General features: G+C 38.2%; 1 protein-coding gene across 1 annotated transcript in view; it reads left to right on the forward strand.

The window, feature by feature from the left end:
- LOC118272641 (GTP-binding protein REM 1) overlaps nucleotides 1-24,977 on the forward strand; it is a 149,276-nt gene that overhangs the window by 115,650 nt on the left and 8,649 nt on the right. The window contains exon 2 of the mRNA XM_035589260.2: nucleotides 8,197-8,412. Within this exon, the coding sequence (XP_035445153.1) occupies nucleotides 8,197-8,412 (216 nt within the window). The remainder of the gene's footprint in view (nucleotides 1-8,196; nucleotides 8,413-24,977) is intronic.

Below are 24,977 nucleotides of genomic sequence, written 5' to 3' on the forward strand. Positions count from 1 at the left end.
GAGCTGCGGATAACCTAGCGGGCTATTGGGCTCTGGCTCCAAGGCGGGAGTAGGAACGGGGTGGTTTTTAGTCAGTAAGAGTCTGCCTCTCGCCTCGCCCAAGACGGCAGAAGGCATTGGATGATTTTAAGGCGATATTATGACCTCTGGTAACCTCCGATTTGATAAATGAAGATAAACCGAACAATTTTCCTGAACTCAAAATATCTTTAAATTACCAACTTAGGTATCCTTCCAGCCTTTTTTTTCTGAGGGAGGAAAATCATCCAATGACTTCTCCTGCCTTGGGCGAGGATAGGAAGTGTCAGACTCTTACTGACTAAAAACCACCCCGTTTCTACTGCTGCTTTTCGAGCCGGAGCCTCGGTAAACCCGCTAGGTATTCCGCAGCTCCGGATTCTTCCAGCCTACATGCCAAACTTTATCCAAATCTGTTTAGAGCTATTTCGTCATAATTTACAAATAACATGCAAAACGTTCATATATTTTATTAAAACCACCGTTTCTAAAAAAATATGATGAATTGACTGATGAAAACAATACCGAGTGTTGGACAGGCTTACTGACGGACAGACAAACCCCAGACATTTGTTTTGACATGGATAATTATTATTTTTGTATAATATAACACCTATGTTTATGTAGTTGAGATTAGGCCTACTGTTTCTGTGGAAATATTAATCAGACACCGACGACTTTATAATATTATAAAGCTGAAGAGTTTGTTTGTTTGAATGCGCTAACCTCCGGAACTACTGGTCCGGTTTGAATCATTCTTTTTGTGTTGGGTAGTGCATTTATCGAGGAAGGCTATAGGCTATAAAACATCACGCTATGACCAATAGGAGCCAAGCAGAGCGGGTGAAACCGCGCGGAAGTAGCTAGTTATTTCATAAACGTGTCCTAACCATTAACAATTTACTGTTCATTAACTACAAATCACGGTTTACTCACGTACAGTAATAAAGAAAAGCTCTACTAGTTTCGCCGCGTCTGCACACGCTGCCCACGATGAAGAGTCCCTCTGTGACTCAAAACTACAGCTTTTCTCCATTAATGTACTTGAGTAAGCCGTGATTTTTATTTAATTTAGTATGTCTCACGATAGTTATTATAAAAATATTGTTTATTGTATCGTTTAAAAAAGTACGAAGCATTAATATTTTGCGTGGCCCGAAAATTAAATAAACCCTTCTTTAATCACACTTACAACAAACAAATCCTTTACAGGAAATCTTTGAAAATGATTACTTGAACGCCAAATCCTTCTTCTTTTTCTTCGAAAGTGATCACTTAAAACATTACAATACTTTCACATAATAATCTTGCAGAATACTAAACTCGTTTCCAGCTATTCCAGAGGACGTTTTCAATAAACAAACTATTCGAATTCTTCATACCAGCTCCAATACACGTACCGGTAGAAGCATTAATAATAAATTCTGTATGTGTATGTGTCACGTGGACAGCCATTTCCTCGATTGGTAAGGGTCAACTCTCAGAACTGCATTCAGAGTTAGACTTTATCATCTATAAGTAAAAGAGCAAAATTGCATGAACGTTATATGGTTTATAAGTCAATACAATCTTATTCTATATTTCTCCAAGTGGTATAGCAAAGGATATTAGTCTTTATTACTTGCAGTTTAATGTGCAAGTCGAATGAACGTATAGATTCTGTGTAATCTTTGAAAAGCATTGTAGAAATTCTTATCCATGCGTTATTCTTATGAAGATAAACGTTCACCAATTCACCTTTGTTCTGATCTTTGGTTAAAATCAAAAGTTGTATGTTTATATATATGATTTGGAATGAATCGCCATTCTCTAAACTCTGAACTTTCAAAGACCATTAGTGAACCCCAGGGTATTTTAAGTCCGGAGCTGCGGACAACGTAAAAGGTTACCGGGGCTCCGGCTCAAAGCAGGAGAAGGAACGGGGTGGTTTTTAGTCAGTAAGAGACACACTCCCTCCCGCCTCGTCCAAGGCGGGAGAAGTCATTGGATGATTTTCCCACCTCAAAAAAAAAAAAAAAAAAAAAAAGGGTATTTTAAGTGTGGTAGAGCCATGCTTCGGCACAAATGGCACGGCTGGACCGGAGTGATACCACGGCTTTACAGAAAACTGACGAGAAACAACGCTTGCGTTGTGTTTCGTTGTGTGAGTTAGGTTACCGGAGGCCCATTTACCCTCCCCAATCTTCCTAAAACCCTTAAATGCCTAACCCCTAAAAAGCCGGCAACACTCTTGTAACATCTCTGGTGTTTTGGGTGTCCATGAGCGGCGACGATTGCTTACCATTAGGTAATCCGTCTGCTCGTTTACTGGCTTATACCATAAAAAACTTCTGTTTTAAACCTTTAATCTCTATAACTTTGTTTTCGTATCCCTGCATCCCTGCTTTACAGCAAAGGAATAAATTACAGGATTTTCAAAACGAGGTTCCCATTCAAATGTAAATTCGTGCTCTCGTACTATTTATTTTGCGAGTTCAAAATACTGAAGAAACATGTGACAGTGTGTCACAGTACGAGTATTTTTTACTTTATTCCCAACACCAAATGTACACTTGTGACAGTTTCCTTTGTGAATAAAAACTATTTTTGCGCTAGACAGATGGCGCCACTAGCGAATTAGGTCCTTACTTATAGATCTTTATAGTACAAAGGTTCATAGTTTGTTTGTTTGTTTTAGTATGTTATGAAATAAGTGATCAGTTTCCAGCCTAAGATACAATTTTTTCCACTTATCACCGAAAGCATTTAAATTTTAAAATTTATGACATAAAATACATACATAATATTGTTGACTTACTACCGTGCTCAGACATTTAATGATTCCTTAAATTATTCCTTAGTAACGAATTTGTTTCGAAAACCATTTCTGAGGAATGGGTTAAGTAAACATTAAATGACTCTGACGGCGGCTGCTCACGTAGACTGTCAAGCCACACTGGGCTCATAGTCATAAATTCTTTGTAACTTACTTATAATACGTTACAATGCAAAAGTAAATTAATATAGATTACATTTGCAAGCAAAACCAGGCTACTAAAGTATACCAGAATGCGGTTGACAGCAGAAATAGTTGGTAAGGCTAAATATTTGGAAGTGGTACGGATGGTGGATACTTTAGACATAGTACTCAACTCTGATCAAAAGCTTACCGAGATTGAGGTGAACTTGTTTAATATCTGAAATTGTTTTTGACGTAACTAATTCTAATTTGTGTAATTTTGACTACACATTTGGCGCGGTGACTAGGCAACTGGCTGCTGTGCAACGTGTCGCGGGTTCAAATGTCCCGCTTGGAACAACTCTTTGTGTGATCCATAGATTGTGGTTTCGGGTCTGAGTGTCATGTGTATTTGAAATTGTATGTTTGTAAACGCACCCATGACACAGGGGAAAAACATAATGTGGGGCAAGGCTTTTTAAAAAATAAAAACATAATAAAAATGAGTAAAATTAAAATAAATTAATTAATAAATATAGTCATAAACTTTCCAAATAAGCAATAGGAAGGGTAAAGAATAGAAAAGAAAAATTCGCCGTGTGTGATAAAGTCCACCATCCATCGCCATCATCATCAGACAGAAGACATCCACTGTTGAACAAAGGCCTTCCCCTTAGTCCTCCACGTAGAACGACAAGCCCCCATCTAAATCCACTGGCTCCCTGCGTCAAAGTCAAAGTCAAAGCATTTATTTCAATTAATACTAAATAAGGCACTTTTGAAACATCAAATTGAATTGTCCGTCAGTCTGTCTGTCAGTGAAGCTAGGTGCTCGTTCCAAAGTTTACTTCGAATGGAGAAGAACGAGCAAGAAATTCCACCGTTACTCTTTTTAAAAAATGTTTTTTGCGATTCTGAAGATATCGATAAGACCATCCATTGTACTCAAATTGATATTAAGCTATGTACCGATGCTATGAAGATGTGTCGCCGCAAAGTAGCTCCACGAGGAAGATACGCAACTCAAGTATGTGATGCATTTATGATAGGGAATTCATCCAGAGCACACAACTATAGAACGTATCTTTCTATATAAAAAACATACCTTATCAAGTAAGGTATGTTTTTTATATTATTATACCCATTTCCTCCAGTGCTAAACTATGTGTACCAATGAATATGATTGGTGGAAACCAAACGCATCCCAACTCCTTTGTGGGGACACCGATTGTTTCCACCAGGTGATCCGTCAGCTCGTTGACCGCACTATATCAAAAAACACTACCGATATTTAAAAGCTACACAGTAAAGTCATGACTGGAAACACACAAACCTTGGTCCAGAATTAATTTAAGAAAGCGCTGGACGGATTTAGTGGTATAAACAAGCAAGGGTTTCAGCACACAGTTTGTAAACACGTCGCTTTTGACGTCAGAACCGAACCCGTTGCTACACGAGGCTGCTTGAGATTTCATTGTACAATAGCTACCTACTAAATTCTAAAATTATTTCATATACTTATTATAGTACACGAATTACTTCCTAACTTTTTTATAGTATAAGCCGGTAAACGAGCAGACGGATCGCCTGATGGTAAGCAATCGCCGCCGCCCATGGACACTTGAAACACCAGAGGCATTACAAGTGCGTTGCCGACCTGATGGGTGGTAATTTAAGGGTTGTTGAGGAATTGGTGTTTGGGAAGATTGGGATGGTAACCTCACTCATACAACGAAACACAACGCAAGTCGTTTCACTTGTAAAAATCGCTGTTTGAAATCGCCAATCCTCATTGAGTAAGTGTGGTGATTAATGCCCTTTATTTCCTCAGCAGTGCGACAGTTGCAACTCGTGAATTATGATTTTGCATAAAAATCGACATTCTAATACCAATTTCAATTAAAAAAATCTAGACTTCACGTAAACAAAATACTATATTTAGCACAAACTATAAATTAACTTTATACCCCCAATTAAACCAGGTAACCGAACATGAATTCAGGAATAAAAGTAATTTATTTGTTCTACCATTAATCTAAATGAAAGTAAATCTTATTTTAGAATGAAAGTCATAAAGCATGTCGGTTCGCTATCATTACCCTGCACATCAAGGTATACTGAACCAGTTTATCATGGTCTCGCTTTGTATGGTCTTTCCACACATTCGACGGTCAGTTTATACTGGTTATTCTTAGGTTGATGTGTTCAAATCGTAAAAGTTTGATCCGAGCTGCGTGAATTAATTTACTCTTTGGCTATTTGGTAATAAGGTCTTGTTTTGGTTGAATGGTTAGTCTCTAATTCAGTTTTAAGGAGTAGTATACTCATACGAATACTCATTATTTAGTAAGATTATCGTAATTTTCGTCTATCCATGAACTTAAAAAAGGAAACTGCCTTCAGTATGTATGTATGTATGTACGTATGTTTGTGCGCGATTATCTCGCGTTTGGCTGAACCGATTTTGATTGCGGTTTTCAGCATAGTATTTTTCACATTAAGGAGAATGTATTAGACTTTTATGGATATTCCCTGACTTCAAGCCACAACAACATAATCTTTTCGGCCAAAAGTGTGGGCGAACCATGCTTCGGCACAAATCGACCGGAGTGATACCACGGCCTCACAGAAAACCGACGTGAAACAACGCTTGCATTGTGTGTTTCGTTGTGTGCAATTGTAACGCCTCTGGTGTTTCAGATGTCAATGGGTGGCGACGATTGCTTACCATCAGGTGACCCTTTTGCTTGTTTACCAGCTTATATAAAAAAAAACACGAATTAAATCACCGAAACAAACGGCCCTTTGCCTGGAAATGAGTGCACGGAATCCAAATATAGCGAGAGTGACGTTATACTTGATTTATATTGGTCATACACTCATACGCAACGGGCATTGACGTAAACCACTAACGAATGGCCGACCGTAGCAAGAAATCCTAAGTACTCATAAAACCAGTGTATTTCCGTATGCGAACCAATCAGGAGTAAAGTTAGTACAATGTTTTCGGGTATTTTTATAAGGGAATTAAGTATTTGGGTTTGATTTTCCGATCGGCAAAAATTATCTGGGTATGATTTTCGGGTGAAAGAAATGGGTGTATTTTGTAATTAAAATAGAATAAATTATTATAGTATGCCACATACAATTTCTTTAAAAAAGTATGTTCAATTGTAAAGAAATAATATTAGATTAGTATTGTCTTTACAAAGAGTCCTCGAGGTTAATTTCTAAAGCAAATAGCTTCACTAGAGGACTGACCGACAGACAGACGTTATTAATATTATTATATTTGCTTTGACGTTCAAAAGTGCCTTCCTGGTCTATTTGAAATAAATAATTTTGACTTTGACTTTGAAGATATTGTAAAGAGGATGGTTGACACTTCAGGTGACCGAAAGGCTTGCTTCTACCTTGGGCAAAGGGAGCACTGCCATTCAACGTGGCAATGCTACCAGTATTTTGGCACCATACCTTACGGCTCTGATGAGGACAATTTCTTCGACGTTGTCAGTTAGTTTTTATTTTTTTCCTATTTTTTTTTTCGTGTTACGTACGTTACGTTCATATCACAATATTAAATATATGTTTATTATAATGAAAATACATAATTCAATATTTAACGTTTTTATCAACAAATCTAGTACCTACACAAAATACCTAATACATTTCGAGAAAAAAAAAGGGTTAGAAAAATCCAAGGGTCCAAACAGGCCATCACTTAGTAAAATTTCCGGGTATTACGTCTAATTGCCAGGGTCTTTCATTAACACCGGTCTTTAGTACAAAACCCTTCGACAAAATTTTCCGCTTGACCCAAAAAACCCCGAAATTGAAACCCTTTCATGTTTTAGATTGAAACGACTGTATTGTTTTTTATCAAAAATTGAGGATGATATATTTTTTAAATAAGGACTTCTTTTTGATGTTGCTTCGGTCTTGTTGTCAAGTAGTCATTGTTGAGCAGCTGGTCTAGTGTCCAAATCCCGGGTTAAGCAAGTTTTATGATAATATGAGTGTTTTTTTTTATTGGTGTGATTTTAATTAATATGTGATTTATTTTTTGATTAAAAAAATAAAGTTTTAGTACGGAGCTTAGAATGATGCCCCGGTGTATTGTAATAGGCTCACGCCTTATACTTAGGACCTAAAACATAATGAATATACATTATGTGCTAAATTAAGCCCAAATTAACTATCATGAGACATACTAAATTAACTAAAAATGACACGCCTTATACTTAGGACTTAAAACATAAACGATATAATATACATTACTAGTTTCAAAATTAACTATCGTGGACTCTTCTATATTCTCAAGATATAGACTTAGACATATAAACAGACATTCTATGTCTGTCACTTATAGAGTGTAGAAGAGTCCCTCATTGACTCGAAACTAGTTATTTTCTCTAAAACGTGAATAAACCATAGTTAGTTAATTTAGTATGTCTCACGACACTTAATATGAAAACATTATGTGCCTACCTCTTCGGGCACTGAAAGACGATATGTTACATATATTATTGATATACAAGACCGGAAAATTATATTTTTTTCTTACTACATTATACGCCTATCTTTATTACACCAGCTTCCATCACATAGCAAATATGTACACCAGTATATAAAGCACAGAAACGTGTCTATAAAAAACACTCCTGAAAATTACTAAACCGTTCAGTAACACATAAACACACGGTTTCAACTCATTACATATGCCAACAGGGATTTCGCACGTTCATGAAATCTTTATCTTTACTGACTCGTTGGCCGAGTGGCTGCAAGTGCAAGGGGTCTCGATTTCGATTCCCGGGTCATGCAAAGTATTACTGGGCTTTTTTCGGTTTTTCGAATATTTCTCAGTGGTAGCACGGAGTCTGGAAATGAGCCCGGTATATGGCAATAGGCTCACCACCTATTACATGGGACTTACAACATAAATTGTGAAATGTGGCATAATGTGCATTAATGTGCACCTCTGTCTACCCCTTCGGGGATAAAAGGCGTGACGTTATAAAAAAAAATCTTGACTTGCAATTCCGTAGTTTATATTTTAGGAACATTTTGTACTAAGTCTAGATGGGGCCCAGCCAAGCAGAGCGGGTGAAACTGCGTGGAAGTAGCTAGTGAACAATAAAAATACAGTGACTCCTAGGAAATACTGGTTCTAAACTAGAAATAAGAATAGAAAACCGCCGAATCTTTTATACGTAATAACCATAGCTCCTCTTTTCCAGGCATAGTCAACAGAGGTGACTCCTTCAGACGCCGCCGATCAAGATCAGGTAGTCTAGCCCCGTCTTCGCCTGCGCAGTCAGCGCCTGAGTCTCAAGAACGCAAGCCGGTGGCGTGTCACCGAGTCGCCATGATTGGAGCGCCAGGAGTCGGGAAGACTGCCCTCATCAGCCAATTCCAGACCAGCGAATGTATAAACGCTTATGACAGACAAAGAGGTGAGTTTTAGCTTTAATTATTTAAAATTGTCTAAAATTACATTTTTAAATACTACTTACAAAATACAAAATAAGATAATATTTAAAAAAAATAGGAGCCGACCAGTAGCGGGAGCATGGTCCAAGCTTAGGTTAGGGCTCCAGAGACAGAAACCTCCTCACAATAAGTGCCGTTTCGAGGAGTACTGCCTTCTGCAAAACGGTTTTATTTATCTTGCCCCATTTGTTTAGGTCAAAATTAGTAAGTAATTGGAATGTCACCCACTTCTTGCAATCACAGATCGATTTAATATTTGGTACACAATCTTGATCTTGACGACCATCCAGTATTAACTAACAGTTTTCCACAACTATTTCCATTATTGATATTAAACGTAAAGGCTTGATTGGTAGAATAGAGAGTTTATTAAAACAGTTTAACAAAAAGAAAATTCTAATATGAAGGTACTAGTTATTAATAAAAATCCTCAACTCACTCTCGGTCTATAAAAATAACTTAAAAATACGCCATTTTGTTGTTGCACGGTAACCAATAGTTACCGTGAGCATACAAGTACATGTCAATATTTTATTTACTATCCCATCAACTTCGTAGCTTCAATGGCTGTCCTTTTCAAATTATAACAAGATTTTTAATATGACAACGCCTTCAACACTTGATGTTCGTTGAAATTATAAATACTTTACGAACATAACTTTTAGTTTTTTTTATAATAACTCTCGTGGGACTTACTAAATTAACTAAAAAATACGGTTTACTTACGTAAAGTAATGGAGAAAAGCTCTACTAGTTTCGAGTTACAGTGAATATGATTGGTGTAAGCTAAACGCATCCACAGCAACGTAGCATAGCACATCTCTGGTGGAAAAGCACCCGAATATTTTAGCATTCTTTGTGAGATTTTCAGAAAACCAAATCCGAATTCACAAATAAAATAAATGTGAAGTTATGTCACGTATAGAGTAATACATTTTTCTATTACATGAAATATTGCAAATTCCCTAAGTACCTTGTCTGTCTAGGTGTCACAGGAGCAATCCAATTTATTTTTTGCTATGCTCCAATTCGAAACCTTCTAGTAATAAAAATATATATTATCGTGTAACAAAACCACGTTCACTTTTTGCTAAATTAAAACTTGGAATAGAAAGATACAAGATCAAGGTTTTGTGCAAACTTAAAATCGAACCTAAGACCTTTTTACTCGCATGAATGACCACTTGACCAATAGTTTTACTAATTAAAGAAAAAATATAAATAACCAGAACACCTGAATGCTGCGGACTGCGTAGTAGGTTATCGGAGCTCTGGCTCGAAAAGCAGGAGTAGGAACGGGTTGGTTTTTAATCAGTAAGAGTCTGACACTCCCTCTCGCCTCGCCAAAAGTGGGAGAAGTCGTTGGATGATTCTCCTCCCTTAAAAAAGGGACACATTGAATGAAGGACTATGAAAACTAAAAGAAAAGAAAGTAATCTAAAAACTGAACAGTCTATGTAACGACAGCGCTGTAAACTTCACGCCAAATAAAAAAATAAAAGACAGCAGCACTCCCAGCGTTTGTTGTTCGTTTTACTGAAACAAACTGGTGACATAATAAAATGATACCAATAGTGCTACTCTGTACAACATGAAATGATTGAGAAAAAAATAAAATATGAATTTGAGAATTTCAGACTCAGTGCTATTACTGAGCAATTTTTGAAAAATCCGAAAATGCCTAGCTATATTTTGCCTGTCCCGGGAATGGAACACGAGACCCCTTACCTGGCAGTCGAACATGCAACCAGTCGACCAACGAGGCATTAATAGCTTAAGTCTACTCACTTATTCCTAAATCATTCCATCTATTTCCATTACGAAGTGGATGTACTGAATCTCTTGCGTTGTACGGAAGAACTTGTTCTGCAACGCACGTCGAGAGACATTCACTTAACTTTGCAATTATCCCGACCGGTTCGTTTTCTAAACTATTCCGTTTAGTTATCACATTTTACGTTTATTGTCTGCTTTGCATTGTCTGTCTCGACCGCCGTGTAATCACAAAGGTTTTTGGGTTCAATTTCCGTTTCAGCCAATATTACCTTTTCAATAATGCTACCTAAAAACCTTGTTTGTACGCTTGCTACAGACGTATGGTTTATGATTGATTTCAGACTTACTATAATTTAAGCTGAGTTCTATGTAATAAGAATAATGTAAGTAATAAGTAATATCTAAATAAACTTGAAATATAACTTCTACCATCGCAGCGCGCGCCACCGACAAGGAGTACAGTTCGGTTTCAGAGGAATTTCGTCACAAGGACCCTCCGATTTTGGAATGAACTCCCTGGCGAGGCTTTCCCTATATGCTACTTCAAGAATGGAGTGGAACATGGGTTCCTTAAGAGTCAGCAAGGCGCATGTAATGTCCCATGTGTTGCAAGCGTTCATAGGCCACGGTAACCACTTAACATCAGGTGGACTGTGTGCATTCTTGCCACCATGACAAACACACCATGACGGTATAAAAAACTCACTAAGAAGAAGTCACATTCGTACTTCACAACCCGTGGAACTCAACTACTGGACTATTTTACAAAAAATATCTTTTCCATAGTCACGTGTAGCCGGTGGGCTGAAAGCCGCTGTTTAAAAAGATCAAGAGGGTTTTGCTGCTTAAGGCAAGCGTCCACAGGTCCGCATCGTACGTATCGCGCGCATCGTACACATTCCGTATGACGTCATAAGTACGCATCGCATGTAGGCATTGCTGATGATGCGGTGCGTACGATGCGGATCAGTGGACGCAGTTGTATGAGTTTCTATACAAGACAAAGTAAAATCCGTTGCGTGCGATGCGTACGACGCGTACCTTTAGCCTCTATAAAATGTGTAGTCCCTTAATCAGCTCTTATGACAACCGGGGAAAGGGAGTAACGGCAAATGTATTCCATTCTGCTACAAATACAGAGAACCAGGTGTTGTTAATATCTGTTGTTTAATTGCTTGGAGGTACCCCCTCCTCTTATTACCTAACTCCTATTCTCCCCCCCCCCCACAAAGAATACTTACAAAGGAAAGTATGAACTTTATTTATATTAAAATTTAAGTCTTTGACTGCGCTGACTAATTAAGTTCACCGCTCTGTGGTTTCCATTTTACCGCAAACTGGGAATGCAAGTTGCAATTATGTTTCTTGTTTTTTTAAAAACATTTTCTATTAAAATTCTGTAATGAGAATGGGGTAAATGAAAGAAAACGTGTTTGTTTGTTTTTTGTTTGTGTGTTGATGTTTAGCCACTACAATGCTTGATGCGGCCTACGATGGAGCACGCCTACCTATAAGCCACCTATTCACTCTTGAAGGCACTCATTCCAGCACCTACTTAGTAGTTCTTACTAAAACAAAATAATCCGCAGATCTGGTAAATTTAAACAGCATGTTACAGCCTAAAATTGATCGCAATAATATAAATTGCAAATAAAAGAGAGTTCACTATAATACCTATAGCCCTCATACCCTCATATCAAAAGGCCCAATCACACTATCACACTATTATTATAAATGTGAAAGTTGATTATTTGGCTGTTTGTCCGTCAATCACGCTGAAATTACTGAACGGATTTTGAAGACATTTAGTATACATAAACGCGAGCAAAACCGCCAGCAGAAGCTATATGTAACTATTTCTACATCTACAAATAACTTAAGTAACTTAGAAACAGACATAGTTACAACAAATTAACAAAAGGTTACTTGACAATAAAGTAGTTACATAGGTACGGGTAGCGAGGGTCGCCAAAAACAATTATTGTGTTCCTAACAAAACTCCCAAGTTTAAGAGAAGCCTTTAATTACTTACCAAAGTATAAAATTACAGAATCCATCGAGTGAAATAATTGTGCGATTCCAACTTCCATTTGTGTCCTCTCGTTTTAATTAAAAATGGAATGATGGAAATCATTCCTCAATCAACACTCTTGCTAATCGAATTCCGTTTTCTCCAACTGATCAACTGTTTGTATAGATGAAATATATAAGTAAGTGCAGTTTTTAGGGTGATTTTCCATCAGAGATGTGCTATGCTACGGTGCTGTTGACTTCCACCAATCATATTCATTGGTACACATAGCTTAGCACTAATGAAAACGGACTCAGCTAAGCTATGTTTTTTATATGGAAAGATGGGTCCGTGCCACCACGCCATACTCGTATATAGCTCTACTACATGACTCTTCTACCTTATTTATACATATGTACAACCAGTTAAACTACTAATACAATAAAACGTATAATTCGTAGAGCCTGCAACGGAGTTCTTCGAACAAAAAATGGCCTATCAAGTCTAAAGCTAAAGTGATAGGGCCGTCCCAGATATTGGGCCATAAAACAAACGGACGATGGCAAACACGTGTGTAATTGAAATTTAGTGACAACCCTGTTTTGTACTAAAATTACTATTGATGACTATTTGCTCGGTGACTAAGAGGCACTTTGTAGTAGTAATAAAGGAAAATTAAGTTCTACAGTGAAAAGGGAGTGGGAGGGGTATATTGTTTATATTGTAGTGTGAGTTGACGCAATTAATTTACGCTGATCACATAACTATAACATAACTTCACGCCTTTTATGCCTTTCATGGTACACATACAATGTAACACCCACTTATGAGTCCCATGTAATGGTGGATTAAGCTTTTGCCAGTAGATAATTTGTCGAAAAATCCATCATACCTCTCAATAATACTTGTTTAACCCAAGAAGCAATCTCACATAGTTTTCATTAAAAACATATTTCCCTTAGTAATTTAATAACGTACGGTACGGTAGTAATTTTGTGCCAAAGTAAGAGGCTTACATCTCGTAGTAAGTTTGCTACGGCGTAGCACACGTCGTAGGTGACTGTAACTTGCTACGCCGTAGCCATAGCCAAGGCTACGAATGTAGCAGTGTTTAGCCTTACTTCATTAACTTGTTTTTAGTTAATCAAACTACTTTTAATAGATTTTGTAAGGGTCATATAAACCTGAGAACTTGTGGGACAGGAAAACAAACATTCAAACTGATCACATGATGTTAAGCAATTTGCACCGAACGGATACTCGCAGCAATAGAGGTGGTATAAATTCGTTATTGGCCTTTTGGGAATTAGAATAGAGGGAGGGGGCGAATTACGCCACCAATAACCTCAATCTCATGGCAGAACCACTGGTTTTCTGTGAGACCATTCATAGTGAAGCATAATTCTCTCTCTAGAAATTTGGATGATAAAAGATCAATAAAGAAGAGATTTTATTTAACATCAGTCATTATCTTTTACTAGCTCCGCAGCTTTGTACGCGTAATCTCGTCTTTCCGTTCCCGTAGCCCCGGTAAACCCGCTAGGTAGTCCGCAGCTCCGGATCAGGCATCAGCCCTGTTGGGCCCCATCGTCTGATGGCTCTTTGAGGCGCGCAAACGCGACGCGCCGCACGCACGGGTCTGGTTCTGTTCGGGCGGTGAGCTACCCTTGCTGCCGTCCGCAGGCCCGCACTTACGGTGGCCGGAGATCGTCTCGGGATCCCCTACGCCCGGAGTGTCCTTCGCGACGGCTGGGGCGTGAGGAGGTTCGCTCTCTCACGCGCCCCGCCTCCTCCTTAGCTAGCATGACTGCTTCGCAGAAGGAGGAGACGGCATCCCAGTTCTTCCGCACCATGGCCTGAACCAGTGCCGGGCGCGAGAGGTCGCCGTCGCCGACCACATCCCTGAGGACTTGGCGGTGCTAGCCCACGCAGGGCACAGCCACCGTATGTTCTACTGTGTCCTCCGGGCGGTCCTCACAGTGATGACACCCGGGCGTTTCCTCCCGCCCAATAAGGAACAGGAACCTACCGAAACTACCATGTCCGGTAAGCACCTGCTTTAGGCGGTAGGTGAGGACTTCGTGGCGCCTCTCAAGCCACTTCTCAAAGAAGGATTTACCGCTGCAATGACAGCAAGCCCATATCTTTTATTAGCTTAGCAGCTTTGTACGCGTAATTTCATCTTTCCGTTCCCGTAGGATTTTTGGGGATAATCTTGACGGATAAAAATCCTAACGTCTCTTGGTTCTAAGCTACTTCTCCACTAATTTTCACCCAAATCGATTAAGCCGTTCCTGTGTCCTAAAATTATCTGATCAAGGGTTTAACGGGGTTAGTGTTATGTTTGAATATTACAATAACCAATATAAATTGTTGAGGTTTTTTTTTTTCTGCGCACGAGTGGCAGATAATTTTAAAACGCCTTATATACACGGTGAACAAAAAGGTAGTATACACATCAAGTGCACGGTTTCTAGATAACATAAGAAACAATACGGGAAGGGTTTTTTAAAACTCATGTTTTCAGGGAATGAAATTCTACATAAAATTCCAGAAACCGGTCATCAAAATTAGGTAGATACTGGCACTAGGCGATCAGATTTACAGAAGAAATGTTTCGTAATTAGCGAGTGATTTCTGTAGTGGTAACACGTTTATAAATTTATAAAATCAAGAACCATGCGACACCAAGTATTTGTTACCAAATTTTTTAAACATATTTTAAGCTGAAACTTTGTGTAGAGATTCTATTCAACCTTTATTCTACAGTGCTTCTCGATGTATATGGGGAATTGTTGTTACGCTGTATCCTCCTCCTCCTCGCGTCGTTATCCTAATTACTGAGGGTCGTGATTCCCTATTTGAGGGATGATCTTGCTCCGAACAGTTGTACGCCACTTTTTCCTCTCCTTGGCCGAATGGAGGGCAACGTGTAAGTTGGTCTCCAAGGTTGTTCGGATCTGGTCAGTCCACCTAGTTGGTACGTCCTCTTGGTCTCCTGCAGTCAACCTTTCCGGTGACCATAAGTTGCTCGAGGTTGTTTCCTTCTTTTCTGGCGATGTGACCAAAGAACTCAAGTACTCTTCGAAGGCAAATAGATAACACGCTGTATACTTGTATAGTATTACTAAAACTGCCTCGTTGGCCGAGTGGTTGCAAGTGCGACTGCCGGGCCTCGGGTTCGATTCCCGGGTCGGGCGAAGTATTACTGGGCTTTTTTCGGTTTTTCTAAAATTTCTTAGTGGTAGCACGGAGTCTGGAAATGTGCCCGGTATATGGCAATAGGCTCACCACCTATTAAATGGGACTTACAACATAAATTGTGAAAAGTGGGTGTACACAGTGGCATTACGTGCCATAATGTGCACCTCTGCTTACCCCTTCGGGGATTAAAGGCGTGACGATATGTATGTATGTATTACTAAAATGACCTCCTTTATAAATAAAAATGTCGCTGCTGTACAGCGCCGCTGGTTTTCGAGCCACGCATCACATCGCCGTGTCGTTGACAGCGGGAAATTCAATCAGCCTGCAGACACGGTCCACATTGACGTTCCATGGAGTTCGACTCATCACACTAATTGCTAATCTTTATTTAATCTTGTGCTGCGGTGCGTCGGTATTATATTTTAGTGTATGCTTTTAGTTAATTTTATAGTAATTAGATAGATAGATTGGTAGATTCAGCAATCATTGTGCCGATAGTCGTATCTGTCAATAGCCTCATAACCAAAAGCCTCGACCAACACCTAAGTCTCATGTTATATCATTTGTATTTAAGGAAGAAATTGCAATAGGAATATGTATTACCTTTGTAGGTCCACAAATTTTTGATCCGGTGCGTTAGAAACGGCTCCAATTTATTTATGTATAAACATATGTACCATAATTGAAATACAAACAACGGCTACTAACACTAATTAATTAAAAATAAGGTATTCTTAACCAATAATCTAAACACGACCAAAATATGAAACATTTCTAAATGTTAACAGGTCCTTTGACATTTCGCCACAATATGCTCCGTACTTTACCCACAAAGATAGAACCAATGAAACCGCCGTTTAATGGACCATTAACCCTAATGGAAGTCTGTGGCTACGGCAGTAAGGACCATAAATATGACTGAAATGGAAATTAGAAAAACATAGATAAAATTTGGTACAACAGAATAACATTTCTCATCTTCCATCTTGCGGGTATAGCAAGAGCCAACTATAGAATTGCACTTATGGAACAGAGACTGGGTAGTAGCGTTCTTTGATAAATCTGAACCATTTACAATACGATCTCCCACTCGTCTGCTAAACGTGGACTTTTTTAACGCTACCCCACACTAGGATTTTCTCCAGTGTCATGGGTGCGTTGCGTGCAAACATACAACATACACATGCCACCCAAACCTGAATCCTGGAACAACAACTTTTTTAAGTCAGGTAATATCCCTAAAACCTTCTAAATAAAAAATGCTGAAAACCTCATCAAAATCGATTCAGTCGAACGCGAGATAATCGCATACACATTAACATACAAACATACAGATCAAACTGAGAACCTCCTTTTCCGAGAAGTCGGTTAAAAATGTACTCACTACTACCCACGAACTGAAAGTATTTTCATTCAACTTCTTTCTATGAACTTAAGAGTTTATTTTAGTACCTTTCATTAAAAGTTTCATCTCTTGAGAATGCGATAAGCAAATACCTTGTCGACCATTGTTTCAGTTTTGAAATACATACTTTTTAAACTTACAGAAAGCCGTTGTAAAAATAGATTGGATGTACCTACCGTTAGCGCAGTGGCTGGAATACTAGCTTTCGTTTAACGGGATGTGTGTTCGATTGCCACTCAAAAGAAAATTATTACTAATTACCACTTTAAAAACAAAGAGAGGAAATCTTATTATAAAATTTCTAATTACAAGTTTGAAATCGCAAATCTGTCTTGAGCGAGTATAGTGATAAATGCTCAAATCTTATCCGTACGAGAAGAAACTCTTGCTCAGTAGCTTGCATAGGCTGATGATATGATGTGACATATACTATCCAAAACATTATTATCAATATATGTATTTAGTACAGTGATTGTCGTATAAACAACAATATAACCTATTATTAAGTAGTATTATGAAAAATGTCCGACTGCCTCTTTGGTCGAGTGGTCGCAAATGCGACTGCCAAGCAAGAGATACCTGATTCGATTCCCGAGGCGGCCAAAGTGTTGAACTTTTTTCAGTTTATCGAAAATTTCTCAGTAGTAGCACGGAGTCTGAAATTGTGCCCAGTATATGGCAAAGGGCTCACCCCCTATTACATGGGACTTACTCGTATAACATAAACGGTAAAAACTGGGTATACATTGTACAGTGGGTGTAGTTTGTACCCCTTTTGGGATAAAAGACGTAATGATACGATACGATATGAAAAAATGTTTAATATACCAACAAAAATGATGTTTAAATAGCGGGATTTGATCACCCTCGGTTGATATAAAGCCGGCAGTCCATTGTCCTTGCATCCTGTAAGCCGAAAGCCGATGTCATTAATCACTGTGACGCGTCGCTGTATTTGCATCGTGGTGTGCTGTTCATGATTGAACGTCATCACAATATACAACGTGTATTACTAGACGAACTTTCTTTTTCTTTTTTTTTTAAAACATTGCCCTACATTAGTATTTTCTCCTGTGTCGTGAGTAACAAACATACAAGTTCACATGCACATGACACCCAGACCCGAAACAACAATTTGTGGATCACACAAAGAGTTGTTCCGTGCGGGAATCGAACCCGCTACCCATTGTGCGGCAGCCAGTTGCCCAGCCACCGCACCAACCGTGAAGTCGAACTCACATTTACTCACTTCTTATTCATTTCTTACTCACTTTTTACTAACCTCTTAATCGCTTTTAACTCACTAACTGCAAATTAAACTCAACCTAACGCTTTCTGTTATCATTGTAGGGCTATACTACATTTTCTCCTATATCGTAGATGCGTTTACGAACATAAAAAAATAAACACTGCACTCTTAGACCGTTTTTTTTTTTTTTTTGATGGGGGAAAATCATCCAGTGACTTTTCAAGCCTTGGGCGAGGCGAGAGGGAGTGTCAGACTCTTACTGACTAAAAACCACCCCGTTCCTTCTCCTGCTTTGAGCCGGAGCCCCGGTAACCTTTTACGTTGCCCGCAGCACTCTTAGACCCTGAACCATAATTTGTGGACCAAATAGAGGAGTTTTTCTATGCGATTGTGGTACATTACGCAGCAGCCAGTTGTCTAGCCAGAGGCATACGAGGGCCCGAAGCCAATTGTTTAGAGACCCTTCAGATAACTTTAATCTGTTATAACTTTCATGAGACATACTAAATTAATTATTACGTTATCGGCTTACTCACGTAACTGTTTGACGAGTAACTCGTCTAGTTTCAAGCCATGCTAGAGTCAGTAGCAGCGCTACAATCACCACGTGTGCATGGTGATACTCATGAATATAAGCGTCTAGCATGGCTTGAAACTATCGTCTGTCGCGGAATGCTGCTCATGAATATAAGCTTCTAGCATGGCTTGAAACTAGTCGAGTTCCTCGTCAAACAGTTACGTGAGTGAGCCGATAACATAATAATTAACTTTAAATGAAATTATCTTGCGTTACAACAGTAGTCACCACAATATAGGCCAATCGGAGGAAGTAGCGATCTCGATAATAGTGCAGCGCGCATCGATCGCAAATTGACTGCAAATTGACAGCTGAATAGAAACTATTTGCGGTACATCACTATGTGAACAGCATTTCACTGTGGCCGTGACTATTGTTCCTTGATTGGGTTTTTAGTCGCGATTAGTAGACCTGGGTAATAGATGAAATGATTGTCTGAAAATACGCGATGACATCAGTAGGCTGCTCATGTTGAAGAGTCCCTCTATGACTCGAAACTAATTTAGTATTAAATTAACTAAAAATCACGACATAGACATACGTCTATGCTTCTTACATTTAAATTAATTATGTTTAGATTAGTCAAATCTATTGAATAAGTGGTTGGTGTATGTCTCACGATAGTTATTGTAAAGCTTAAATATTCTGTGACACTCCACTTCTGGACTTAGATTAGACGCCACAATTTTATTAATCTATTATTTGTTACTCTTCTCAACTAACGAAATTTTAAACCAAATAAATACTGCAGAGTGCACTACATGTAAACATTTCGAGTTTTATTGAAAAATAAATGAAAACAAAATTCCAGTACAAGATGTAAACTCGAAAAACCATACGCACATATTTATTAACGAAAAATGGTTTAAAGTTTAAAACAAAACCATTCAATTTGCACTAACCACAACCAATTTGTCAATCAGTCGGGCAAAAATCCATCATGTGTTTCCGCGAAAATTTTACCAATAAACTCAATGGTTACTTGACCCAGGTATCGTTAAAGCTATCAATTTTCATGTCATTTGTCATTGGGGGCCACCCCGGACGTGGGGCCCGGATGGAATGGGCCCGGGTGAAATGGGCCCGGTTGAATTCGTAACATCGTTGTTTGCGGCGATGATATTGGATGTGCCCGGTTTCGTTCAATTATGTAAATATTTTGCGCACAGGTAAAATGTGAAGAGTGTCGAGTGAGTGTCGAATGCCCCAATTTGATTTGCCTCAATGAAACTGAGCTGAAATCCTTATTTGCATGAATATGTCACATAATTCAGGACTGTATTTCACGAATGTAACGTCAAACCCGCACCCGTATTAAATTTTTATCATTTTATGAAGTTTTAATAAATTGTGAATTTTTATTTATGTGTCATCGTTCAACGATTTTAGGTCACTACTAATGTCTCCGTAATGCTGGTAATGTATATGGGTATATATATTAGTATTTGCCAGTACAATCTAGGCTATCAAACACAGCTATTATTAAAAGTGTGGGAGAGCCATGCTGTAGAAAGCGTTGATTTTCATTGTGTGAGTGAGACTAGCGGAGGCCCAATTATTTCCCAATCTTTTCACTCCCCGATTCCCCAACAACCCTTAAATTCCTAAACCTAAAAGGCCGGCAACGCACTTGTGATACCTCTGGTGCTTCGAGTGTCCATGGATAACAGTGATCCGTCAGCACATTTGCCGGCTTATACCATAAAATGTATCAAAAAAGAGTTAATACAATAGAAAATCAAATGAATCTATTACAAAAAATCACACTCTATTACTAACGCTAAATTAATTTAACCACAATACACACACACACAAAGCAATATTGATGAATAGTGGGTAATTTGGGAGCTTCACACCCACACGCACGCAATCTCTTGATACAATGCAGAACCAATTACATGGCGTATACAAAAGCCAGGTTATTAACCCGGGATCCAGGTTTCATAGTATATAGTATAGTATACACATTATATTATGAATATATACAGCGTGTAACAAATTACCCAAATACATCAAGAAGCACTGAAGAATACAGGTTGAATTGAATCTCTACACAAAGTTTAGGCTAAAATACGTTTAAAAAAAAATTGGTACCAAATACTTGGTGTCGCATGTTTCTTGGTTTTAAATCATACAAACGTATCACAACACTACAGGGGTCACTCGCTAATATTACGAAACATAATACCATTATCTACCTAATTTTTATGTTCGGTTTCTGGAATTTTATGTATTGCAAAAATTCTGAATTTCATTCCCTGAAAACATGAGTTTAAAAAACCCTTCCCGTATCGTTTGTTATGTTATCTAGAAACCGTGCACTTGATATGTATTTGTATACCCCCTTTTTGTTACACCGTGTATATTTATTTCATTATTTCATAGTATCGCGCAATAGAACATAACCTACTAATATTACAAACTTTAAGTTTGTTTGTTACTCCTTCACGTCAAACCTGCTAAGCGGATCAGAATGAAATTTGGAACAGGGATAGATCATGGTCTGACTTTTTCACCCACGGAAACACCGGCGTGTTGTGCAAAAGCTAGTATTAAATAAGTATAACACCGATTTTTTTCACTTTGCTAAGAATTCTATTAGTTATCATATCAGTGTAATACAAAATTTATTTATTCAGAAGGTCAGTCACAGCTAGAAACTCGATAACATTTTTATACGATAGGTCGGTAATGAAGACGGGTCATCTGTTAGTAAGCAATCGATGTCACCCTTGGATATCTGCGACCTCACTAGAGTTCCGAGTGCGATGGGGATGAGTGTAGATTGGACCACCAGTAACCTCATCATCATCATCAGCCGAGAGACCAGTAACCTCACTCACACGATAAAACACAAATCAGGCGTTGTTTCACGCCCGTTTTCTGTGAGGCCGTGGCATCACTCCGGTCGATCCGGCCATTCGTGCCAAAATATGAGCCAAGTTTCGGTCTCGCATAAAAATTACTATGTATACCTGTATAATATGTACGTATCGTAAATTACAACCTAATAATATTGTATGTCGAATAATTACCGAACTAATATATTTGGGATTAATAGAAGCGCGGGAACGCTTACATGTGTTTTGATTTAGCTTACATAGGCATTTGGAGCTGGAATGTATTAACATATATTATGTAGATGTGCCACATAATACGTATATTAAGTTCTTAATTTGTTGTTGCTTATTATTAAACATTAACTAGTTTATTTTAGTTTCAATATGAATTTATGTGATCCACAAATAGTTGTTCCGAATTTCGATGTCATGTATATGTGAAATCGTATATTCGTCCTTCCTTTTTTTTAAGCGGGGAAAATCATTCAATATTTCCCCCTCGAAGTGAGAGGGAGTGTCTGACTCTTACTGACTAAAAACTAACCCATTTCTACTCTTGCTTTTCGAGCCAGAGCCCCAGTAAACCTGCTATGTAGTCCGCAGCTCCGGATCAGGTCCGTAGGACATAGGAGTATAAAACCTGGTGTGGGGCATCGTTGAAATAAAAATAATTTTAATTAGTTTTTCCAGTCGGATGAAAGTCCTATTCTTGGTTAAGAAAAACCTTTATTAATATAGTATCATGAAGACTTTGTTTATTATACTTTTAATTTTATTAATAACAGGGCATTTTTTTAATAATGTGAAACAACACTTGCGTTGTGTTTCATTGTGCCGGTAAGGCACTTATAACACCTTCGGTGTTTCGGGTGTCCGCGAGCGGCGGCGATTGCTTACCATCAGGTGATCTCTCTGCTCATGTACTCCTATAACATAAAAAATAAAAAACTTAAATTATATGTGATTACTTTAAGACTACTAAATAGAATTAAATAGTACGTATTCTTTAATTACTCCGCACATTATCCCGAAACGGCTAACGTTACTTTACGTTTGCCAAAAACGTGATTGCAAATCTTTCTAAGAAAATTTTGATTACTAAAATGTATGACAATAGTTTCATACATTGACTCATAAATACTACGACCGATGCCAACTACATATTTAAAACTTGCAACACAATTATTCACAAACATCGATCAATTAATTCAAGACCGCAACGTGGAGCGTGTTCGATTCCTGAGCGGAACAACTCTTTGTGTGATTCACAATTTATTTTGGTGCGCTGGCTAGCAACAGGCTACCGTGGAACCTGTAGCGGGTTCGATCCCCGCGGAGCACCTTTTTATGTGATATTGTTTCGGGTCTGAGTGTCATGTGTATGTGAACTTGTATGTTTGTAAACGCACCCACGACACAGGAGAAAGCCCTAATGTGGGGCAACGTTTTTTTTAAAGAAAGAAAAGAAACAGTTACTTGTTTGAAATATTTTAGTTTAGTTGTGTTTTTTTAATAGTTTTTATAAATTTTATTATTATTTTGTACGCCAATTATGGCAAAACATGTTGAGACTTACAATTTGCACTGTACTATCTGCATTTGCATTTATATGTATACTGTTACCTACACATGTTTGTACAAATAAACAGCTTATCTTTATCTTTAAGGTACTAAATAAACTAATTTAATCCCAAAGTCTTCCTAAACAAAGTGATGAGTGCGGAATTGAATCCCAACCTCTCAAGCAGTCTCCTGAGACGATGTAGTGACGTCACGAATTGCTCCAATTACACAGAGCCCACAGATTATCCACTATTCATGTTTAGTTGGAGCCACGAAACTAACGGAATTCTAACTAGTATTATGAACTAGCGACCCGCCCCAGCTTTGCATGGGTTTTTTTTTAGAGGGGGGAAAATCATCCAGTAAAATATGGCGACAGAAAGTAACACAATAAAATAAAAATAAGTAAAATAAAAGGCGAATATTAGTATAAACATACATACATATATTTTAATTACATAAATAAACAGTGACTTCTCCCGCCTTGGGCGAGGCGAAAGGGAGTGTCAGACTCTTACTGACTAAAAACCACCCCGTTCCTAGTCCTGCTTTTCGAGCCGGAACCCCGGTAAACCCACTAGGTAGTCCACTCGATACAATATTACTGTTGCTAAATACGATAGTCCAATTCTTCAAATTCCCATTTCCCGTCCTAAAAAGAACCAAATCGCTAAAACCGACACCATACCTAACAAAACTCGCTTCACACTCAACACAATTGAATTATTTACTCGTGCACGACTCTCTAATTTCAATGTAGCTGCCATCAAGCGGCTGACGTCACAAACCACACCACTGCCCTAATTTACACACACATACACATGATTAATGGAAAATCGACGCGACTTGACAATGCTAATGATCGTAATGAATCAAAGTCGAAATTTCGAGTGATCTTTTTATTTGGGTCACATTTTTATAACGGTTTTATTAATCCTAGTATACGTAATATTATAAATGCTAAAGTTTATGTGTAATTTTTTTATAACATCACGCCCTTTAACCCCCGAAGGGGTAGGCAGAGGTGTACAATATGGCACATAATGCCAATGTACACCCACATTTCACAATTTTGTGTTGTAAGTCCCATGTAATAGGTGGTGAGCCTATTGCCATATACCGGGCACATTTCCAGACTCCGTGCTACTACTGAGAAATTTTCGTTTTATAAAAAATCTTAATTTTAAAACGAAGGTCTATCTAACTCTCATGGGAACAATGATTACTTTTTACTCTTTTCCAAGCGCCATTTTTTGTCAAATGCTGAAACGTTTTGAATATTCGGAATCGAGTTTCAGTTTACAGCTGTTCCCAAAGCGACTGTTTTACGCGTTGTAAGTGGTTTCAGTCTTTTGGGAATCCAATTTTCAAGGTTTCAGCAAATGGTTTTGATTTTAACTCAAAATGGATTAGGGAAGCAATTGGTCGCCTTGTTAGTTAGCAAGAGGGGTGAAGAATATGAGGGCGTAGATTCGATATCTGTGGTGCTTATACAATATGATACTTAGGTACGGTATTAGCTGAAAAAACTAGGTTAGAGTAATAATTATTTATTTTAAAAGGTCGGCAACACACTTGTAACGCTTCTGGTGTTTCGGGTGTCCATGGGCGATTGCTAACCATCAAGTGATCCATCTGCTCATATACCAGCTTACATCATAAAAAAAAACATTTATCGTACATTTTAATAATACCATCGGATTTCTTCTAGATTTCTATAACTTTCAAATTATTTACTTAAACGAGTGATCCATCCAAACGCAACACGGTATCCATGTCCTACATTCAATTTCTTCTCAATTCCCCTTACTTTGTAACGTAAATACAGGATGAAACTTAGGATTTTACTCAACAAATCCAATTTATATGGCTTTCACTCAAAAATAGATTTGTTACAAAC

Source organism: Spodoptera frugiperda, chromosome 4 (genome assembly GCF_023101765.2).
Source record: "Spodoptera frugiperda isolate SF20-4 chromosome 4, AGI-APGP_CSIRO_Sfru_2.0, whole genome shotgun sequence".
NCBI classification, from domain to species: Eukaryota; Metazoa; Arthropoda; class Insecta; order Lepidoptera; family Noctuidae; genus Spodoptera; species Spodoptera frugiperda.